Below are 22,396 nucleotides of genomic sequence, written 5' to 3' on the forward strand. Positions count from 1 at the left end.
TATTTTACGCTTCATAATGCGCCACACATCTTCAATGGGAGACAGGTTTGGACTGCAGGCAGGCCAGTCTAGTACCCGCACTCTTTTATTACGAAGCCCCGCTGTTGTAACACGTGCAGAATGTGGTTTGGCATTGTCTTGCTGAAATAAGCAGGGGCGTCTATGAAAAAGACATTGCTTGGATGGCAGCATGTGTTTCTCCAAAACCTGTATGAACCTTTCAGCATTAATGGTGCCTTCACAGATGTGTAAGTTACCCGTGCCATTGGCACTAACACAACCCCATACCATCACAGATGCTGGCTTTTAAACTTTGCGTCCATAACAGTCCGGATGGTTCTTTTCCTCTTTGGCCCGGAGGACACGACGTCCACAATTTCCCAAAAACAATTTGAAATGTGGACTCGTCGGTCCCACAGAACACTTTTCCACTTTGCATCAGTCCATCTTCAATGAGCTCGGGCCCAGAGAAGCCGGCGGCGTTTCTGGGCATTGTTGATAAATGGCTTTTGCTTTGCATAGTAGAGTTTCAAGTAGGATTTACGGATGTTGCGCCAAACTGTATTTACTGACATTGGTTTTCTGAAGTGTTCCTGAGCCCATGTGGTGATATCCTTTACACATTGATGTCTGTTTTTGATGCAACTCACACTGAGGGATCGACAGTCATGGGCATTCAATGTTGGTTTTCGGCCTTGGCGCTTACATGCAGTGATTTCTCCAGTTTCTCTGAACCCTTTGGTGATATTATGGACCCTAGATGATAAAATTCCTTGCAATTGTACATTGAGGAACATTGTCCTTAAACTTTTTGACTATTTTCTCACGCACTTGTTCACAAAGAGGTGAACCTCGCCCTATCTTTGCTTGTGAATGACTGAGCAATTCATGGAGGCTCCTTTTATACCCAATCATGGCACCCACCTCTTCCCAATTAGCCTGTTCACCTGTGGGATGTTCCAAACAGGTGTTTGATGAGCATTCCTCAACTTTCTCAATCTTTTTTGCCACCTGTCCTAGCTTTTTTGGAATGTGTTGCAGCCATAAAATTCTAAGTTAATGATTATTTGCTAAAACAATCAAGTTGATCAGTGTGAACATTAAATATCTTGTCTTTGTAGTGTATTCAATTAAATATAGGTCGAACATGATTTGCAAATCATTGTATTCTGTTTTTATTTGTTTAACACAACGTCCCAACTTCATTGGAATTGGGGTTGTACATTCCTCCTGTCATCATTCCTGTCATTTAACAAGTGCTTCTTTAGCCACTATCTGTATTCACAGGGAGAAAAAACATATTTTGCTTATTCCTATCTGAAAAGAGTGTAGTACATATGAGAACCATATTGAGTACCCGAGTGAAAACTGGCACTCCGAATAGACCAACAAGGTAAAAGGGACTTTGAAACAAACAATGTATTATAGACTCAATACAGTTATGTCAGTCTAATCAATAATGTGAACAGGCAGCATTTCTACTCGAAATTCACAGCAAACCACAGGGAATGCCATGCCAATGAATCAAAACACTGCAGTTGCAAGTTGGCAGCATTTTTGCTGGCACAATATGTGCAGGCAACATGCACAAGGTCATTGATGGAAGAGCCATCCATCTTACTAATCACTGGATGTGTCATGGTGAATAATCATATTATGATAAATAGCTGACGCCTTTCATTGTAACAAATGCGTTGTATAGATAGAGGGTGAATCTTAGGGAATAAAGGAAATGCAAAAAATGCTTCCACACAGACAGTAGATTATGTAAATACACACTTTTACACTCACGTACACACACACAAAGCGACACAAGCAAGTGTCTTCAAAAGCCAGCTCCCGCTTTGGTGTATCCTCTCACCTCACACCCATCTACTTCTAATAAAATCACATGACTTCTTTTGTAGACTTCCTCAAAGATAACATTTTAAACCGCTAACTTGTAAAGAGAGACTTTTTAAAAAATGTAGACGCAGCCTGGCATGTAAAGCAGTGGCTGTGCGAGGGCCCGGCATGCGATGACAAGTAGGGAACATGTCCAAGGTGAATGGTTGACATAAGGGTATAAATAAAAGGCACCTCTATTTTAGAAATTATTTTAGATGGTGTACAGCTGAAGGCAACCAGGGTATCAATTAATGTAAGTAATACGCTGAGGCAATGCTTCAATTTTACACTGATTTCTGTTTGTTTGCTGGGTAACTGGCTGGATCCCTCTCAATAACCTCCATGCTTTAGGTTGCTTATTTCTATTAGATACCACTAAGCTCCAGATTTGCTTAGCGTGATAGATACTCTATATTGACAAAATATTTAGGGAAATCTTAGCATGGAATTTGGGTTTTCATTGAATCCTATTTCCATAGTAGTCGTAGTAAAACTTCAAGCACCTTGAAATTTACATTCCCAAATATCATCCATCCATCCATTTTCTGTACCGCTTACCCTCACGAGGCTCGTGGGCATGCTGGAGCCTATCCTTTTACACAGCCTATTTATGTCAGGAGCATTTATTCTGGGTCGCTGTTTTCTATATAGTATACTCTACTGACCAATATTGTGCTGTCAAGGGTAGGAACAGAGTCAAGGTGACACCTGTATAAATGGTCAATGTCAGAATGGCGGGACAGGGTGTTAAGTGTCAAACTCAACACTCACTTCGCTTGCCTCTGCGTTGAGAGTAGGTCTGTCACTCAATTACAATTTGTATGTTTTCTAAATGTACAATAATGATTAGGATATCTTTGAAGTGTTTAATACTCTTATTAACATATGAGTGGATAAATATGCTTACCTTATGCAAATTTATATTTTTGTAATTAACATTTTGGAGAAAAGACATTGTTTGTCAAATGAGCACACTAACAGCGATCGTTAAAGTGCAACCAAACCGACCAAAAAATGTCTTGTAAATTTGACATGTGACAGAAAGGAGCCGGACAATGAATAAAAGGATGAAAAAAAAAATCGCAAAGTATGTAAAATCAGGCTTCAAAAGAATTGAGACATTCTTTCAGCTTCCAGACGCTGTGGGGGTGTCGCTAAGAGCTCTAAAATCCCGCCTCCCTGGACCATTCAGCTGCTCCCTTGTAGCGCTTATGAAAAAATGTGGCCTCCTCCATCATTTAAGTTGCTCATCTCTGGTGTACAGTATATTTGTGTGTATCTGCCAGCAGTGGGTTGTAGACAGTGGTCACTCAGAGCAGGTTGCACGAGTGCACGCTTGATCCCACAACCTAAACAGCGATCATACCGCTCGCATTTACGAGTTTCTCCAAGGCGTCAAAGTTTTCTGATCGACTGATTACACACACTATAAATCTTGAACAACATTTCCAAAAATTTACAGTTGACAAACGACCGTCAATTATTTCTTATGCTTTCAAATCCCTATTATAATCTGAATTATAGCAATATTTTTCTGTGATTCTGTAAAATGTGATGTAAAGTGATCACACACTTTTGTCAGACCTGCTGCTAACGTGGTTGCTTATGACCAGGGATGGACGGGCCATCTGGCATACAGGGCATCGTCCCGGTGTGCCGTCGACCCAATGTTGGCCGCTACGGTCCTCTACAATTTTTTAATTATCATTTTGACAAAATTCCCTCCAATTAGGCCAGCCAGCCACACATCATTGGCTACAGAGGCCTAGCATTGTGTTGCCAGCGGCCATCGACACATTATTGGTCCATTGTTTGTCATTGTCAATGAATCATGTGCTGACAGGCTCAGAGAGCCCTGACAGTGTGTCAATCACTGCACAAGCAAGGCGAGGGTGGGACCTCATTAGTGGCACGAGCAAACTGTTAGCTAACTTTGTTAACTAGCCAGGATAAAATGGACATGAAGATAAAACACCAGGATGGTGCAGAGAAATGACAGAGCAAAAAGTTAAAATCTCTTGAGGTTGAGGCTGCAAAATGTTCAAAATTGACTGACCTATTAGGTGCCGTCACCACCCCAGCAGTAGGTGCTGCTGCATCTGTAAACGAGCAAAATTGTCCGTCGGTGTAACTGTGACTGCGAATGCTTGTTTGTTTAAATGTGCCCTGTGATTGGCTGGCGACCAGTTCAGAGTGTACCCCGCCTCTCGCCTGAAGATACCAGGGAAAGGCTCCAGCACGCCCGTGGCCCTCGTGAGGATAAGCGATACGGAAATTAAATGAATGAATGAATGTTGCTGACGGGCTATTACCCTCAAAATACTGGCATTTCATTTCCCCATTGTTGCCATTGTTTATCATACAGTATTTTAACTAAAGCATTCTGATACAAATAATAATTTTCCTAGTAATTCATTTTTACAAGTATGAATTGTATTACCAAAAACACATTCACTCCCATTCACAGTGTCACTGAACACACCTTGCACTGACGAAGCGTGAAATACAGTATTTTAATCAATTGAGCATGTACAAACTGGTCCCTCTGCTGGTCTCTTTTAATATTACAGTTGATTCATCCATCCATCCATCCATTTTCTGAGCCGCTTCTCCTCACTAGGGTCGCAGGCGTGCTGGAGCCTATCCCAGCTGTCATCGGGCAGGAGGCGGGGTACACCCTGAACTGGTTGCCAGCCAATCGCAGGGCACAGAGAAACAAACAACCATTCACACTCACAGTCATGCCTATGGGCAATTTAGAGTCTCCAATTAATGCATGTTTTTGGGATGTGGGAGGAAACCGGAGTGCCCGGAGAAAACCCACGCAGGCACGGGGAGAACATGCAAACTCCACACAGGCGGGGCCGGGGATTGAACCCGGGTCCTCAGAACTGTGAGGCTGACGCTCTAACCAGTCGTCCACCGTGCCGCCAGTTGATTCACTGTAGCGTATATTTTAGTACACAACATCACAGCAGACCTTGCGATGTTACTATTGTGCACACGTACTGTACGTCGTGATGATGATGCTCAAACAAAATATAGTGCAGCTCGCCTTCAATGCATTATCTTCTAAGTGGCCTATGAAGCTTTCTTAGACTAGAGTGTAGAGCTTAGTCCCCTCTTAATCTTGTTAATGGAGAAAATACATTTACAACCTTTCAGTGAAGTATCTAGTTACATAAAACAGGGGGGGGGGGGGGAGAAACATTAAATGTTTGCGATGTAAGGACTAAAATCCATATCTCATTCGCCTGGAGACTAGTAGGCGACCTGATGGCAACATGAGTAACTGGTGGTTGCGGAGACATTTCCGTGACATCTCATGGAGACTAGCAGGGTCGCCAGGCAGTCGCGGTGAAATCAAACCTGTGGTGACCTTTGGACGACTCCTCTATACTGTACGGTCACTATAGTTAAAAACATTCACATAGTTTAAAGTCACAAAACTGCAATCAATCGTCACCAAAAATTATGTGGACATCTATACTTATGGCCATGTCAACGTCTGATAATAGTAGAATGATCTGCCCAATATTTTGGATTTTATGGACGTCAAGATTTTTTCCTCTTATATAGAAAAAGTTCAACTTCACGTATAACAGAAAACTGCAATTGTTACCAAAATTTATACGGACATTTCTACCTACTTTAACCTCTGAAAATATTTTGGATTTTATGGATGTTATATAGAAAAAGCTAAGTGTTGCTTAATGTCACAAAACTGCGAGCAATCGTCACCAAAATGTACATGGACATCTCTACTTACGGTAATTTCTCATGTATAATGCGCATTTTTTCCCCCCAAAAAATTGTCAAAAGTCAATAGTGCACATTATACATAGGTATAGGGGCAAATAGAAAAAAACTTTCACATTTTATAAATGTATGCCTCCATCTCGTGGTTATGAAAAAGATGTACACTTGCATTCCAAAATGCCACCGCCACCTCGTAGTTATAAAAAAAGTGTAGCCTACATTTTCATTCCAATATGACAGGGGTACGTATGACTTCATATATGTATAGTTGTGCCCGTAAGTTTACATACCATGGCAGCCTTTGTGAAATATTGAATGACTGAACAACAACCATCGTTAATTTCTTTATGGTTATGTTTTGTTTAATGAGCATGCTTTTCTGGAATGATTGACCATTTAATTTGAATCCATCTTCGGGCAGGTGGCAGGGTACATACACCCTGAACTGGTTGCCAGCCAATCGCAGGGCACATACAAACAAACAACCATCCGGACTCACATTCACACCTATGGGCAATTTAGAGTCTTCAATTAACCTACCATGCCCATTAAAATAAAATTTCGCCTGGTCCATTTTTTCTTTAAAGAATTGTACCCGTCTTACAAATTATGCCGGGGTAATCAAACATATGAGCACAACTGTGTGTTTTCTATCCATCCATCCATCCATTTTCTGAGCCGCTTCTCCTCACTAGGATCGCGGGCGTGCTGGAGCCTATCCCAGCTATCATCGGGCAGGAGGCGGGGTACACCCTCAACTAGTTGCCAGCCAATCACAGGGCACATACAAACAAACAACCATTCGCACTCACAGTCATGCCTACAGGCAATTTAGAGTCTCCAATTAATGCATGTTTTTGGGATGTGGGAGGAAACCGGAGTACCCGGAGAAAACCCACGCAGGCACGGGGAGAACATGCAAACTCCACACAGGCCGGGCCGGGGATTGAACCCGGGTCCTCAGAACTGGGAGGCTGACGCTCTAACCAGTCGACCACCGTGTGTTTTCTAATTTACTCAATAAAAATAGGGCTGTGAATTTCAAAATAAGAGCAAGTAAATTTAAAAAAAAGGATTACATGTTCAAATAAAGGGCTTAACTTCAGAATAATTATTTGAAAAAAACTAACAAAATACAGATAATACTTCATGTTTTGATCATATGGGTAGAAGCAAAATCATGCATTACACATAGGTAGAAGGGTTTTCCAGAATTTTGAGGGTGCGTATTATACAAGGGCGCACATTATACACGAGAAATTACGATATGTCCCCTTCAACCTCTGAAAATATCAGAACGATCACCGTAATATTTGGGGTTTTATGAAGGTTAAGGTATTTTCTTCATTAGAGGACTGTCCCTGTGCACACACACAGCATGCACGTACAAACGAACACACACACACAAACACATAATATATGTTATATATTCATTTAAAGAATATTTCCACTATATATAGGTATATATCAGCGATTTGGTTTGTTGTTTGTTTTGAATTGGTTGTCACATTGTCTGGACATGTCTCCTAGACATCTTCCTGGTGAGAGCGCCAGCAATATCTCCCGGGTCCTGTAGTCGCCATGACTGATCAGTCTCAGTAGACTTGGTGACATCCCCCCCAGTGAGATGGGGGTCACACACACGCACACACACACTTAACTCCTATAGCGGCGTGCCGGGCAGTACATGGATTTTAAAAATATAATAATGATGATGATAATAATAATAATAATGTATTAATGAAATACATTTCTAGAATGATTAAGAGGTTTGGATGCCTAATGTTGAAATAAATCTTTGACGTGGTATGAGCAGGCGTAAGTTTAGAGAAGGGCATACGAATCTTATGCTTGCATGAAAATGAAGAGGCATCGCTGAAAATAGAACCCTCAGTCACCAATGTCACACACCCCGGGGAGAAGCCGAAGGACACACCCTCACTGCATCGATACCGCCTAGCTTGGCAAGGAGAGGTAGGACAGGACAGAATGATTTATTGTCAGAAATTGTCCAATTTGAGGCGTTAGTAATAATCACACCATTGTTTCTTCATATTTGTAATGTCTTAGTGATTAAGAACACAACATTAGTATTTCTTTACACAAACTAATAGCTACTATGACGAAATAAAATTAAAATTAAAAAAATATGTGATGTGTGAATATAGATCTGTGTCTCAAGTGGGGGGGATCACAAGCAGCTTGATGGGCGGGCACGGCCCCCTATGGCCCGCCCATGGTGACTGGTGTGCACTACAAAATACTGTGATCAATATGATATAAGCAACTGAATGTTGGAAACAGGGAATTGTACACAATCATTTGAACGGTACCAAAGCTTTGCAACTTGTTCAAAGAAATGAGAAACTGCTTTTTTCATGTGCACAAGTAACACTATGATGTGAAGGTTGAACAAGTCAAGTCTAATCAAAGTGACTGTAAAAAACTGTAATTCCACGTTTTGTGGTAAAAAAAAAAATGCAAAGCAGCTGCTCTCTACAAGTTGAACACTAGCTATTGCACTCAAATGTACCTGGAAATACAGTATGACTCACCTAGTCACCTTTGGAGTTTGCATGAGAGAAGACGCAAGCGAGATTTGTGGACTTCTATGCGGTGTCTGCTAATAATGTAATGGGCTGGTCTGGACAGAAAATGCCAGGGCTGAATTTTTTTTCCCAGTTCACCCCTGCTTTGACGTATCTCTGACAATATTTCTTATAAATTAATCAAAATAACTAACATCATTTTTGTATGTTGTCAGTTTTTGTGTTTAGCAAGCTTTCCGATGATACCAACCTTCTGAAAATAGGATAAAGATTAATGCCAAATGCATAAAATTTGATGCATTTCTGAAACCTACTGCGTCACTTTATGGTAAAAACTTCACTCAAAGCCCTCTTGTATCCAGTCTGATACTTGTCTTCCACCCCCTGGTGGATACCTTTATCAGTACAATAATTCAGACACAGTACATGGGGCAATCCAAGATGGCAGCCTTCTGAAAGTTCCCAACTCCCTCGATCAAGGTAAAGAAAATTGTGATTTTTACAATTTTCTAGTGACATTTTCAAGGTAATTTTGAGTAATATTCTAACATGAGGCGGCACGGTGACCGACTGGTTAGAGCGTCAGCCTCACAGTTCTGAGGACCCGGGTTCAATCCCCGGCCCCGCCTGTGTGGAGTTTGCATGTTCTCCCCGTGCCTGTGTGGGTTTTCTCCGGGCACTCCGGTTTCCTCCCACATCCCAAAAACATGCATTAATTGGAGACTCTAAATTGCCCGTAGGTGTGACTGTGAGTGCAAATGGTTGTTTGTTTGTATGTGCCCTGCGATTGGGTGGCAACCAGTTTAGGGTGTACCCCGCCTCCTGCCCGATGACAGCTGGGATAGGCTCCAGCACGCCCGCGACCCTAGTGAGGAGAAGCGGCTCAGAAAATGGATGGATGGATGGATTCTAACATGAGCACTTAATCTGTTGAATCTGTTATAATCATTTAATTGTTTTGCCTTTTAGTATATAGTAAAATTGCGCATACATTTTGTGTTCAAATTTGATACTACAGGTACAAAGTGGAATTTGGTAGTAATTCCCTCAATTGTCATCTTTTTGTCTTGGTGCAATATGCATTATATTGATTATTGTGTATCATAAAAAATTTTTTATCAATCAATTACACAAACTACAGATTGAAATGTGATATTTACAACAAATAATTCACTCAGAAATTGATAAACCTATATTTCTGTACTTTAGATGGCGAAACGGTACACTGGTGAAGATGTCCTACGCTTCCTTGTTGGCAATTTAAGTGACATAGAGGAGCTGATGTCTGCAGATGAGAATAATAAAGAAATGTTCTTATTCCGCCCACAAGTTCAGTGTATGCACAAAATCATCCTCAGATTCATGATATGTGGATACCGGCCCATTTTCTTTTCACCACTGTGTGTATGTTAGTGAATCAGAATTCCTTTAAAATGATGGCCTCCTGCCCGCCAACCTGCAATCTGCATGAACTGTGCCCTCATTTCCCTATAAAAGGGCATCCATTTGACGCATCTGTGCAAATACAGGAGAAGAAGAGACATGGCCCCAACACTAACTTTCTTAACCCTGTAATGCCTGACCCCATAAATAATGGACAGAAAATTCAGATTTATTGAATCTTAACCTTAATTTGGCCCTTTCACAAAATAATAAAAAAAAAAACATTAATAAAATTTTTTTTTTTACATATAGGTTGTTACATTTGTATCGTAAATGATACATTGGGCATTACATGCGGTTCTGGCGATACAAGAACATATGCCTCTTTAGGCCTCTTTCTTCTTTTCTCTTATATTATGAGCAGTGGTAAGCATGAAAACAGCAGTTAAGGCTATTCAACAAGAACATTGGCCTCTTATTTTTTCAAACTGCTACCTTTTCCAGTAACTTTTTCTTGTATTACGAACAGCAGTTCAGGCGATAACAAGAACATCAGCCTCTTCATTTTTTTTTAAACTGTGACTGTTCCCTTTTTCTTTTATTATGCCATGTGGTAATCATGGAAACAGTTCCTGTCGTTGTTCAGGCAGAGATGTATGTTGCATTTTCCACAGCGCACATAGGAAAAGTATCCTGTACAGTGCTTGCACCTTTGTCAGGATGGGAAGTGGTTGACCATATCTCTCCTCACATACGGCGGCACACTAGTCGATCGCCACCCCCTCTGTGTTGGTGATTGTCCTGGTGAGGAGTGTGGTGGAGAGGAGAGTGGTCTGGCAACCATGACTTTTGCTCTTCCTGCGCTTACCAAGGAAAAGCCAACTGATGCTTGAAATCTTCTCAGGGACATGGTGTTTTTTTTCTAGGTTCAGTGCCTTCAGGTCTCTTCGGTACAGGTCTCTTCGGTACATTACTTTTATCATTCTCAGCAGCTGGATGTGCCTTTCTCTCTTCTCTTTTCTTTTCACTTTGCTTCTACCACACTGTTTTGTTGCCTGTGACATTGTTAGACCCTCCTCTTCCTCTTCAAGCCCATCAGATTTTTTTATCTTCCTCATTGCTACTACCAGTATTCGATTTCCCTTCATTCTGCATTAGGGGTCCAATCTTTATCCAACCTGGCTGCAGACAAGACAGTCTTTGAGGCACGGAGTTTTATTAAAAACAGGTACATTTCGATAAATTCAAATATATTTATTCTATTTTATTGAGATGACATACCTAAATAGATTGTGCAACAGACGCTTGCAGATGAATATAGATGTGATTTATCAGCTGGAAAATGCAATAGGGAGAGCCTGAAGCCTTACACAGTTCCACTACAAATTTAAAATAAATCACATCTATCATCATCTGCAGGCTTCTACATTTATTTATATATTTATTCAAAAAGACAATTTTTATTCTGATTTCTTGGCATTCAGGCTGTTACATTTTTCTTATGCAAGTTCTCCAGCTTTAGAGAACATCCGCTCACATGTCTTTTATGGACCTTTTATTCACCATGTGGTATGATGTAATGTAATATTTCACTTGTTACTATATTGTACAGTTTATATATGTATTTGTTTCTATTTTAGCTTTGTTTTGCTCTGCTGTCTGCAGCCTGGTTGGTATTGCAAGTATCTTACCTGGATAAGGTTCAATAAATAAATAAAAAATACATGACTTTATGGACAGCTCTTAGTCAGTTTTTAAATACAGCAGTGTGAAGTATTTGCTATCTGAGAATGTGTTTGCATGAACAAAAAAACAACAACAACAAACAAACAAAAAAAAACCAGACACATTGCAAAGCCTGTCTGGGAAGGTTTTCCAATTTTTTTCCCCCCCTACGACTGACTGGATTGGACCATCAGAGCATCCCTGCTGGCCAGCCTCACGGCAGTACTCGTCTCCTCTGGCCCGGCTGAGGAAGACGCACACGCCCGCTCAGGCTCAGACTTAGTGGTACTGAGTTGAGCAGAGGTGGACCTTGCTGCCGGGGCGGTGGCGGATCTCGCCGCTGAGCCCGTGGTGGGGGCGGACCTCCTGGCGGCGGACCTGGATACTGAATCTGCCACCGCGGCTCGCCGCCGAGCTTATGTGGCGGGGCAAGCACAGAGTTTGTCAAGCCTACTCCTTGTCCACCAAAAATGTAAAGATCGGTGTTGGGAAGTTTTGCTTTTCAATGTATTTTAATCCTCTTATTTCTAACCTTGCGAAACGCCGCATAATTGTGGCTCTGTGAATGAAAAAGTAAACGCCTACAGAGGTCTGTCAACAAATTAGCATTCAAAGAGCTACTGGAAGACCATACCCAGCAGGAGGAACAAATAAATAAATAATCCAGAGGGAACCTTCCTTACCTGTTAGTTTTTTTTGGTGGAGACACAGGGGGAACTCAAGCTACCAGGGTAGCTAGGTATGTTCCTGCTAAGGTTCCTGCATTGGGAAAGCCCCTAAATACATGTACTGTATAAAGCTTTCCTTTCTCCAATGAGTTTTGATAAGAATAGGCTGAAATGGCAAATTTAAAGAAACTCACCATGGAAATGTGGGAGCATATGTAAATAAGGATGGCATGTCACACGTAGCAATTTTACATTACTTTGCTGAGAGCTATGAGTGTATTTTTGTGACATGAAATTACATCTGGGGGTCTTAGGCCAATGTCTACCTGCTACTTATGTTTATTTGAGCCTGTCATGGTGCCAATGTTTGTGACGATTGGTAAAAGACATTGCATGATGGATATATATATGGTGGTGGAGGTGTAGAGAAATGGCCATGTCTTTATGAAACACCGGAGAGAGATCATGATATTCTTCAGGGACTCTGGAGAGGTCAACGGGTGTGGAAGAGGGTGGCGGTTTACCAGAGGGAGGTATAGCTGAGACCAGGCAGTGTGAGTGGCAGTGAGGGCTCCATCCGGTGATGGCTAAGTGTGTCCAGTCTATGGTGGGGTTATGGTTTTTGAGCCAGGGAATTCCAAGGACTAATGGGGTATCAGGGGAAGAGATAAGAAAAAGAGATGTTCTCACTGTGATTTCCTGAAATAAGCAAGGTGAATGGCACAGTTTGGTGGGTAACAGGAGAGATGATTCGGCCATCCAGAGCTGTGACCTTCTTTGGGGACGGAAGTGGTTGGAGAGGGATTTGGAGCTTGTGAATTATGGCTTCATGAATGAAATTGTCATCGGCACTGGAATCAACCAGGGCAGTGATGGGGGTGTTATGAGCAGAAACTATAATGCAAGCGGGAACAGTCATGCGAGAAGGAGAGCTTGAGGGAATGGAGATCAAAAGACCCGGCTCACCACGACCCAAGAGCATCGTGGTGAGCCGGGTCTTTTGATCGGAGGGGACATGAGGAAATAAAGTGACTGGATTGACTGCAGTAGATACACAGCTCCTGTGGATCTAACCGTGTCTTTGCAATTTGCATGGGCTCTTCGGTGGCTACAGGTTGTGACAGAAGTGCCAAAGACGGTGCGGGAGAGGGGTGTGAAGCTGACGGCGCGGCGCTCGGAGTGGGATGGCTTTTGCGTGAGCGAACCCCCCTCTCTCCTGTACGCTCTCGCAGTGTGTTATCCAGACGGATGGAAAGGCCGATGAGATTCTCGAGAGAGGAGGGCTCATCCCGGCCTGCTAGCTCATCCTTGAGCTGCTCGGAAAGGCCGTTAGAAAAAAATCCCCCTAAGTGCCGCGTCATCCCACCCACATTCACCCGCCAATATCCGGAACTCTATGGAATATTCTGCTGCTGATTTAGCGCCCTTCGTGAGCATGAGGAGACGATGGGTGGCTTCCTTGCCCTGAATGGGGTGATCAAACACTTTACAGAGTTCGTTGGAAAAGGAATCGAATGAGTGGAGTACCGGGGCCTCCAGAGTTGTTGGGTGCGTAATGGCCAAAGTATTCTGTCACGTATGGGGAGTAGCTGGATCCAAGAGCAGGCGGAGGCAGATGTGAAATGAGAATCAGTTCTCAATTACCTCGCCTGGATAAAGGGTTAGGTTTTAAAGGTATCAAAATATTTGAAATTTAGATTACAATATAAAATAAGACATGAACTTGAAAGCTTGAAATACCAGCATTTTTTAGATCCAATAGGTGTCAGTATTGAGCACCATCAGTCTCATTTGCTTAAGCTACTTTCAACTAATAAGTGCGATGGAAACACAAACCACATGGCTACAGGAACCTTTTACTACGAGGAACTCCTGCTACGAGGAACTCAAAGTTCCTGGGCTGGTTGGTGGAAAAGCCTTATTGCTTCTAAGGTCAGGCAATAGACAGAAGTGCATATTTCAGGGATAATGATCATTTTACATGGCATCCTTCTGTATTGGAAAGATAGAAAGGAGACCACATAGGCTGAGGTGTCAAAAGACACAAGTCAAACTGTGACCCACTTGTTTAAAACATGACATTCCCTTACCAGCCAATGTTGAACTCGACATGGGCATCAAAGAAACCAACAACAGGAGCTGTTGCTGCGTTCCAGCCGTGTATTCTGGCTCGGATCAGACCTTCCCTTTTGCTGTTCCTCACGATCTTGACCAGACCTGGGTAACGTTTGTTCACATACTGATCCAAGTTGAATTTCAGCTCCACTGTAAAAGGGCAGATTAGACAGAATTGCTCATTAAAGTGACATATAATGACAGTTGTAAGAAACCTAGTGTGTCTGACATACAAAGGTTGGGTTGTCGAGCATTTAAACCTTTTTTGGGTAGCTTTATTTGGCAAGCTTGACTACTGTGACGAAGTTTAATGTTGAATGTTTTTTTTCCTTCTTCTTCCTCTTTCTTCATGAAAATATGGAAGTATGGAAGTTGATACGTGCATGTAACAACTTCAATACAACTCCAATACAAACAATTTGATATACAGTACGCATGTGCTGATACACGCATGTCCTGTTAAAAGTAAGTAGCCAAACAACCCATGAAAACACTTTAGATAATACCATGTTTATGAGGAGTATTGAAATATTTTCATCAGCTATGTTTTTAATAATATACGGTATGCACAGGGAAATTACAATGATGGAGCAATATAATTACAGCATACTGTATACTGTTCAGTATACAGTTGTAGCTGTATCTTCCTGCTCTGACAGATCTGGTGGATTGTAACAGCGAAAATACTGTAGCTCTCCTCCAATGCTGCTGATGAGAGCTGGTTGTCATCACTAAAAACACATTCTGCCAGGTCTGGATGGTCCGGCTGTACAAACAGCTTTTTGTGTTGTGTTTGAGAAAAAATTACTGTTGCTCAGGTTTCGTGCTGAGCGTGTCACTTCCAGAGAGCAAAGTTTTAATACAGATGCATGAGAAGCACAAGGTTCGACCAGCATCCACAGCTAGCTTTTGACTGTTACTTGCAACATGAATCTGACATCAATCCATTCAATTTCTATTATACTTTAATCAATCAATCAAACCTTTATTTGTATAGCGCCTTTCATACTTAAAAAGCAACACAAAGAGCTTCACAAGGCAAATGATAAAAGACACAAACATATCCTCGTTACCAAACACAGTCTCTGAGCCCCTGCGACACCCAACACCCATGAGTAAAATTAGTTACAATAAAAAAGATTATTAAATACATAACAGCTATTGAGACTTGTCATCATTAGTCTAACTGGAGCCTATCCTGGCTGCCAAGAGGGAGGGCACACCTGAGACTGGTCACAAGTCAATCACAAGAGAAAAACAATTGTTTACATTTTCACGCACACAGATGGACAATTTAAAGGCTTCAATTAACCTAACTTGCATGTTTTTGTATTGTGGGAGGAAATGAAAATACTCATAGGAAGCCAAGGCAAGCACGGAGAGAACATGCAAAATCTGCAGAGACATGTTCCAATGGAGATTCAAACCCAAATCTCTTGAGCACTCAGAAGGAATGACTGCAAAGATAGTGCCGTGTCTTTCATAAATGATTCGTTCAAAGGAATTAATCATTTGAGTGAACATAATTATTAGAATCAACTTCATGAAGTGGTTTGTTGCTTTCTCAATTCAGTTGAGCTCAGCTGCGAGTGTGGCGGCTGAGGGTGGAACTGCCGTGTTCCACAACTCACTCGTTAATCTTCTCCCAGCGTGGGGGCAGGGGTAGGGCTGTAGAGACCTGAGCAAGCGTGACTTGTCATTCGTTCACTGCAAATGAACGACATGTATCACTCAGTGAAAAATTCTGCCCTGAGTGATTCAAACAATTTCCTCCTCGCTGGGATAGGCTTTCATTGGCAACCGTTTCTCCAAGCTAACGGCTAATGTTTAGCCAAACCACATGAAAGCAGACAGACACACAGGGCATGTGTTCCAATTATTTTAACAGACAACACAAAGTAATGAGAGAGAAGAGGAGATGGGGGAAGGATTGAGTAAATGGGAGTGTATCGGTCAGGCTACAAGCCTGTTAGGCTCCATCCATCCATTCATTTTTATCCTGCTTATCCTCACTAGGGTCGCGGGCGTGCTGGAGCCGATCCTATTAATCTTCGGGTGAGAGGCGGGTACACCCTGAATTGGTCGCCAGCCACTCGCAGGGCACATATAAACAAACAACCATTCGCACCCACATTCACACCTATGAGCAATTTAGAGTCTTCAATTAACTTAAGAAAGGGACATTAAGAAAAGGTACAGAAATGAGAGTACTGCCACTAAGTTTATGGAGACCTTTGCTGTGCCACAAACTGTGAATGCTGAGACAGTTGATGAACTTTTGGAAAATTTCACCTGAAGAATCACAAATGTCATGAATGCTGTCATTCCTATTAAAAATAACATGAACTTGAGGCGACCTAGAACAGCCTGGAGGAGCACAATGATGGCAGAGAGCCCTCAATCAAAGTGTAGGAAAGCAGAACGTAAGTGGAGAAAAACTAACCTCCAAATTGACTATGACCTCTACAGACAAGGTATGTGTAATTTTAACCAAGAGTTAGTCAGGGCTAGACAGCAACACTTTTCTGAAATCATCAGTAAGAACTTCAACAATACTCACTGGAGAAAAAGCAGTTCAGCAGCTGAAACCATCAACAAGCTGTCTTGACTCAATACCATCTGACTTTTTCAAAGCTATTGCGAAGTCTGTGCGTGCTGATTTGCAGCAAATAATCAATTGCTCACTTCAGTCAGGCGAGTTTCCTAAAGCTCTTAAAGTAGCTGCCATTAAGCCTCTGCTAATAAATAGAACACTGGATGCTTCCATGTTAGCAAGCTATAGACCCACCTCAAATCTCCCTTTCATAGCCAAGATTGTTGAGAAAGTTATTTTTAATCAACTCAGCAATTTCTTGAACTTAAATGGACTTTTTGACAAATTTCAATTAGGTTTCCGAACTCATCACAGTACAGAATCTGCTCTTATCAAAGTGCTAAATGATATAAGGTTGAATACTGACTTGGGAAAGGTGTCAATTCTGGTCTTCAGTGGGGCTTTTGATACGGTAGATCATAATATACTGCTGAACAGGTTGGAAACGTGGGTAGGATGAAATGGAACAGCACTTAAATGGTTCAGGTCCTACTAGGAGGAAAGGAGTTATTTTGTAAACAATGGAAGTCTCATCGAATGGCAAGGACCTATGGGGTCCCTCAAGGGTCAGTTCTTGGACCACTCCTGTTCAGCCTGAAGTCAGCTGGAATAGGCTCCAGCGCCCCACAACCCTGAACAGGATAAGCAGTGTTGAAAATGGAGGGATGGACGTTTCCCTTGTCATGTTATGGTTTGTATTGTGTTGTGTTGTGTTGAGTTCATCCCGAGTGTTTCTTTGATACTTTATACCTTATTTTTTGGGATTTTGTTTATTTAGTATTTAGATTTTTTTCCATAACCTCTGTTTGCCTTTTTGTGTTTGGAAATTAAATCCTTTGTGAGATCGTGATTCATCCATTCATCCCGCTCTGTTTCCCAGTGCTGGGGTCCTCCATTTTTTCCACCATCACCACAAATCCGTAACAGAGTAAATTTACTTACTCAAAATTTGGCCAAGGTATTAATACTTATCACTATTTTAGTTGTCTCATTTGATTGGAATATTTATGCATACTCTGTTAATGTGTGTGCACTTTTTTCAAGTTTAATTTACATGGTTTATAATTTGTATATAATTTTTATACAATGGTTTATAACTCCAACATTTAACAGCATACTTATCAGATTTCCACTCTACGAATCAACTTTAGTTTGTTAGTTTGTAGCTTTGTACGGAATAAAAACCTGTAAGCCTCATTAAGATCTTGCTGTAAACATGGTGAGTCTCATTAATTGGAGTCATTCTGCCGCGCACACGCACACACTCAGCCAAAGTGCAACTCATCAATGGATGACGAATTTAAATGTTACATGCTGTCTGAGCTACAGTAACTAATGTGTTGAGGATACATGGAAAACGTGTGTGTGATTTGTCATAAATGTGTCAGTTTCAATGTGAATGGAGAGACTGTGTTGTTCAAAGAAGGTGTAGCGCCCAAGTTATTTGTGCTATTTGTCTTATGTCAGGACAGAAAGACTCCCAACAAACAGCTCCCACATCGTACAAATGATTAATCGCTGTATTTAAATGTCCCCTTCCATCAGAATAAATTATTTTTCTCGTGTTTTATGCATAAGATCGGTCAAAATGAGTCTGTGACAGGGTTTAAGTTTAACATCTAAGAGAGCAGAAGGACGACTGCTCCCCAGTGCGGCCAAAGCGGACCGTGCCCAGATTTGGAAGGGCTGAAGTAGCAGCCTACAAGGAAGTCGGGAGACTTTCCCCGCTGAGTAGACAACATCTCAGCAGTATATATTTGTCACTGTTGCAAAAGAAAGCCCTGCCTTTGCTTATTTTAAGGAGGAGGTGACGCAGCAGCTAAAAAAAATAAAAATTTAAAATAAATAATAAACAAAAGGGAATGTGTGGAACCCATACTAATTTCACAGCAGGACCCCAGAGTTTATAAACTCGTTTGTGAGACAGGGAGCTTTGAAAGCCTCCTGCAGAGACGTCTCGGTATACAACTTTTCTATTGTGCCAAAGCTCGGGATAGATGGACATAGCATTTATTATGATCTTTCTCCATTTTCCCCTTGTCGTTCCAGTACAAGCGTGCCAAAGTAGCACTCAAAAATCACTCGACCAGCCCCTCTCCTATTGGAGCCACTTTCTGACGTTGCTACGACGGCACTCCAGAATAGAGCAATTTTCTATTCGATTGCACTTGCCACGCTGCAACATGGCATTCCGCCCCTTCAGCACGTGCACAATGAATGGGAAAGTCGACGCCGGCTTTCCCATTGACAAGTGTGGTATGAAAAGTTCAATAATTTTTTCAATTAATATTCAAGTACTTGTCCACTTCATGGTTGATACCGCTTACCCACACAACACAGCTGAACGGCAGCACAGCATTTCCGTGTTTTAAGCAAGTGAGTCTCAGCTGCTGCCAATCCATAAGAACTGTCTTTAGCGTATACGTTACAAGTTTTACAACAATACTTAACCAGAGCTGTCAAATGTTACGGAACGTCCATATTTTGTAACGGAAATCGGTGGATGCTGATTTGTTACGGCCGTAACACCGATTGTTCCAGATATTGGGGGCGAAAAAAATCGGGCATCCGACATTGACGGACAGTACGGCATTGTGTCCGGCCACCGTGACAAAAATATAGAGAAAAAAAGCTGATCCGGGTACGCTATTTTATTACACAACCCTCCTCGCCCTGGCTTCCAAGCCACGGAGGCGAAAGTTTATCTTTGTTTCTGGTGTCAACACATTGTAAGTCAGTAATCATCACCTACATGGTAGCGAATAAATTACACTTCTTACCATGCTTCTTTGTATCGTTTAGGCAAAGATGGAAAAGCAGAATGCTAATTGCTAAGCTATCGTGTAATGATGATCCATCCATCCATTTTGTGAGCCGCTTATCCTCACAAGGGTCGCGGGAGTGCTGGAGCCTATCCCAGCTATCTTTGGGCAGCAGGCGGGGTACACCCTGAACTGGTTGCCAGCCAATCTAATGAAGTTGCAAAACACAGAAATAAGTGATAACCGGAAATGAATTAATACTGGAGACGTGATCTGAGAACAGGGTCAGGTTAAAATATAAGGTAACCTTTATTAGTCCCCCAATGTGGAAATGTCCATCATTTCAGGACCAATAGTAAACAGAGGAAATATAAATATATAATATAATTTACATACAATGGGCTGTTCGGTCCCCGTACGACCGGAGTCAGAGTTTGGTCCGCATATCCGGCACTAAGTCGAACTCGTTTCCGGTGAGGATTGGACTCCGCCAAGGCTGGCCTTTGTCACCGATTTTGTTCGTAACTTTTATGGACAGAATTTCAAGGCGCAGCCGAGGCATAGTGGGGGTCCGGTTTGGTGGCCTCAGTATTGCATCTCTGCTTTTTGCAGATGATGTGGTTCTGTTGGCTTCATCAAGCTGTGATCTACAACTCTCACTGGAGCAGTTCGCAGGCGAGTGTGAAGCGACTGGGATGAGAATCAGCACCTCCAAATCTGAGACCATGGTCCTCAGTCGGAAAAGGCTGGCGTGCCCTCTCCAGAATGAGATCCTGCCCCAAGTGGAGGAGTTCAAGTATCTTGGAGTCTTGTTCACGAGTGAGGGAAGAATGGAACGGGAGATCGACAGGTGGATCAGTGCAGCGTCTGCAGTGATGTGGACTTTGTATCGGTTCGTTGTGGTAAAGAAGGAGCTAAGCCAAAAGGCGAAGCTCTCAATTTACCGGTCGATCTATGTTCCTACCCTCACCTATGGTCACGAGCTGTGGGTCATGACCGAAAGAACAAGATCCCGGATACAAGTGAGTCTCCTCTGCAGGGTGTCCGGCTCTCCCTTAGAGATAAGGTGAGAAGCTGGGTCATCCGGGAGGATCTCAGAGTAGAGTCGCTCCTCCTCCACACCGAGAGGAGCCAGATGAGGTGGCTGGGGCATCTGATTCGGATGCCTCCCGGACGCCTCCCCGGTGAGGTGTTCCGGGCACGTCCCAACAGGAGGAGACCCCGGGGACAACCCAGGACACGCTGGAGAGACTACGTCTTTCGGTTGGCCTGGGAACGCCTCGGGTTCCCCCCGGAAGAGCTGGATGAAGTGGCTGGGGAGAGGGAGGTCTGGGCGTCCCTGCTAAAGCTACTGGCCCGGCCGGTGACCCGACCTTGGATAAATGGTAGAAAATTGTGGATGGATGGATGGATGTATGGAAACAACATACAAGAGATGACGTCTATACAAGTACATTCACAAAATAGAAATCTAAACTATTGTCAATGCATTAACTGTCCAATTCAATTTATCAGCAATGTTATTTGTTTGTTTGAAAATAGAGTGCTGAGTTTTAATTTTGACATTTGAGATTGATGAATCTGATTAAATATAGTTTTTTTTTTTTTTAACCAAGGTTCAAAGCAGAATTAGTAAAGGTGAATTTTGACAACGGCACGTCGAAATCTCATATACTTTGATTCAGGCTGCAACTGTGACCACCATTACAGGGTTGATGCAATAAAAACATTACAATAACACATAATTAATTATTTTTATCCTATTACATAATATAGTACAATAACTGTCCCTTGGTAATGTTCTGGACACAATTTTGAAAATATGGAAATTCAGACAAATTTTGACAAATTGTTCTAGAAGTGAATTTGCTTTTAACTATATACATAATTTATGACAGAACAGTGGACAAAATAACAAAGCCTGTGGTCGTTTTCGCCAACGATGATCATCGTGGCACGTTCAATTACAATAAATGGGAGGGTACAGCAAGCATAACTCAAAATATCCCCCCCTCTTTTCATTTTCATCCACATTCCTTTTCAGATCACGTTCCTTATTAGTGGGCCAACAATCCAACACTTGCTGGCAGGAGGGGCTGGAATGGAGAGTAAAACTGGGAAGAAAAAAAAAAATCAAAGGAACAAGCAGTGTTGACTTATCGCACTGGCCGTGGCGGCTGACAGCACGCCTTCGCCAGACGTTGAGTGCGCCGACAACCCGCTGAAGAGGACCGAGGTCGAAGCACCATATCAATGTGTGTAATCAATATCAGTGGCGCAAATGAAGCAAATGCGCGTTCAGTATGTGTAAATAACCGTGTTGCGAGGCATGCGAGTCGATAGCATTGCAGGATGCGACGTCGCTATGAATGCTTAGCTGTGCCAAGCTTCTATCTAGACGCTCTAATTCCAGTAAGTAAATATAGGCATAATTATAGACTTCACAGTAAAAAGAATGAGTCTAGTTTGTGCTAATTTTAAAGAAATGTTATAATAGCATAATGTAAGAAAACGGAAAGCAAAGATTACAAATATGCGTTGTGAGCTTAGTGTAATGATCAAATGAGAACGTGTTCCTTCTTTTTTTTTGTCTTGTTTTGTTATCACTGAAGATGTCGGATGAGTGACTTCTAGTTGAAGTTCTGTTTTTTGGTTTCTTTTTGCTGTGCCAACCTGAAGGAGGTTGACCGTGTTGAGTGAAGGAGGGCCAAGCATAATCTGGTGCAGTGTTCCTCCCACTCTAAACACTAAAGCCTTTGTGATGTGTAGTTGAGCATCATGAACTGATGTGAGTGAGCATCACACAACATAAGGCTTTGTTCTCATCACCATGGAAACAGTACTATGAAATAGATTTGAAAGGATGAGACTTGTCCCATCATCTCTCTTTTCTGTTTTTGAACATGTAAACAGACTGAGTCCATCTCTAGGACTTCTCCATCATGTTACTCACTC

General features: G+C 42.1%; 1 protein-coding gene across 2 annotated transcripts in view; it reads right to left on the reverse strand.

Moving 5' to 3' along the window:
- Window positions 1-22,396, reverse strand: part of galnt9 (polypeptide N-acetylgalactosaminyltransferase 9) — a 128,978-nt gene that overhangs the window by 79,988 nt on the left and 26,594 nt on the right. For both annotated transcript variants that reach the window (XM_061766514.1, XM_061766513.1), the window contains exon 4: window positions 14,062-14,236. In XM_061766514.1, coding sequence (XP_061622498.1) covers window positions 14,062-14,236 — 175 coding nt within the window. The remainder of the gene's footprint in view (window positions 1-14,061; window positions 14,237-22,396) is intronic.

This window comes from Phyllopteryx taeniolatus, chromosome 3 (genome assembly GCF_024500385.1).
Source record: "Phyllopteryx taeniolatus isolate TA_2022b chromosome 3, UOR_Ptae_1.2, whole genome shotgun sequence".
In the NCBI taxonomy this organism is placed as follows: Eukaryota; Metazoa; Chordata; class Actinopteri; order Syngnathiformes; family Syngnathidae; genus Phyllopteryx; species Phyllopteryx taeniolatus.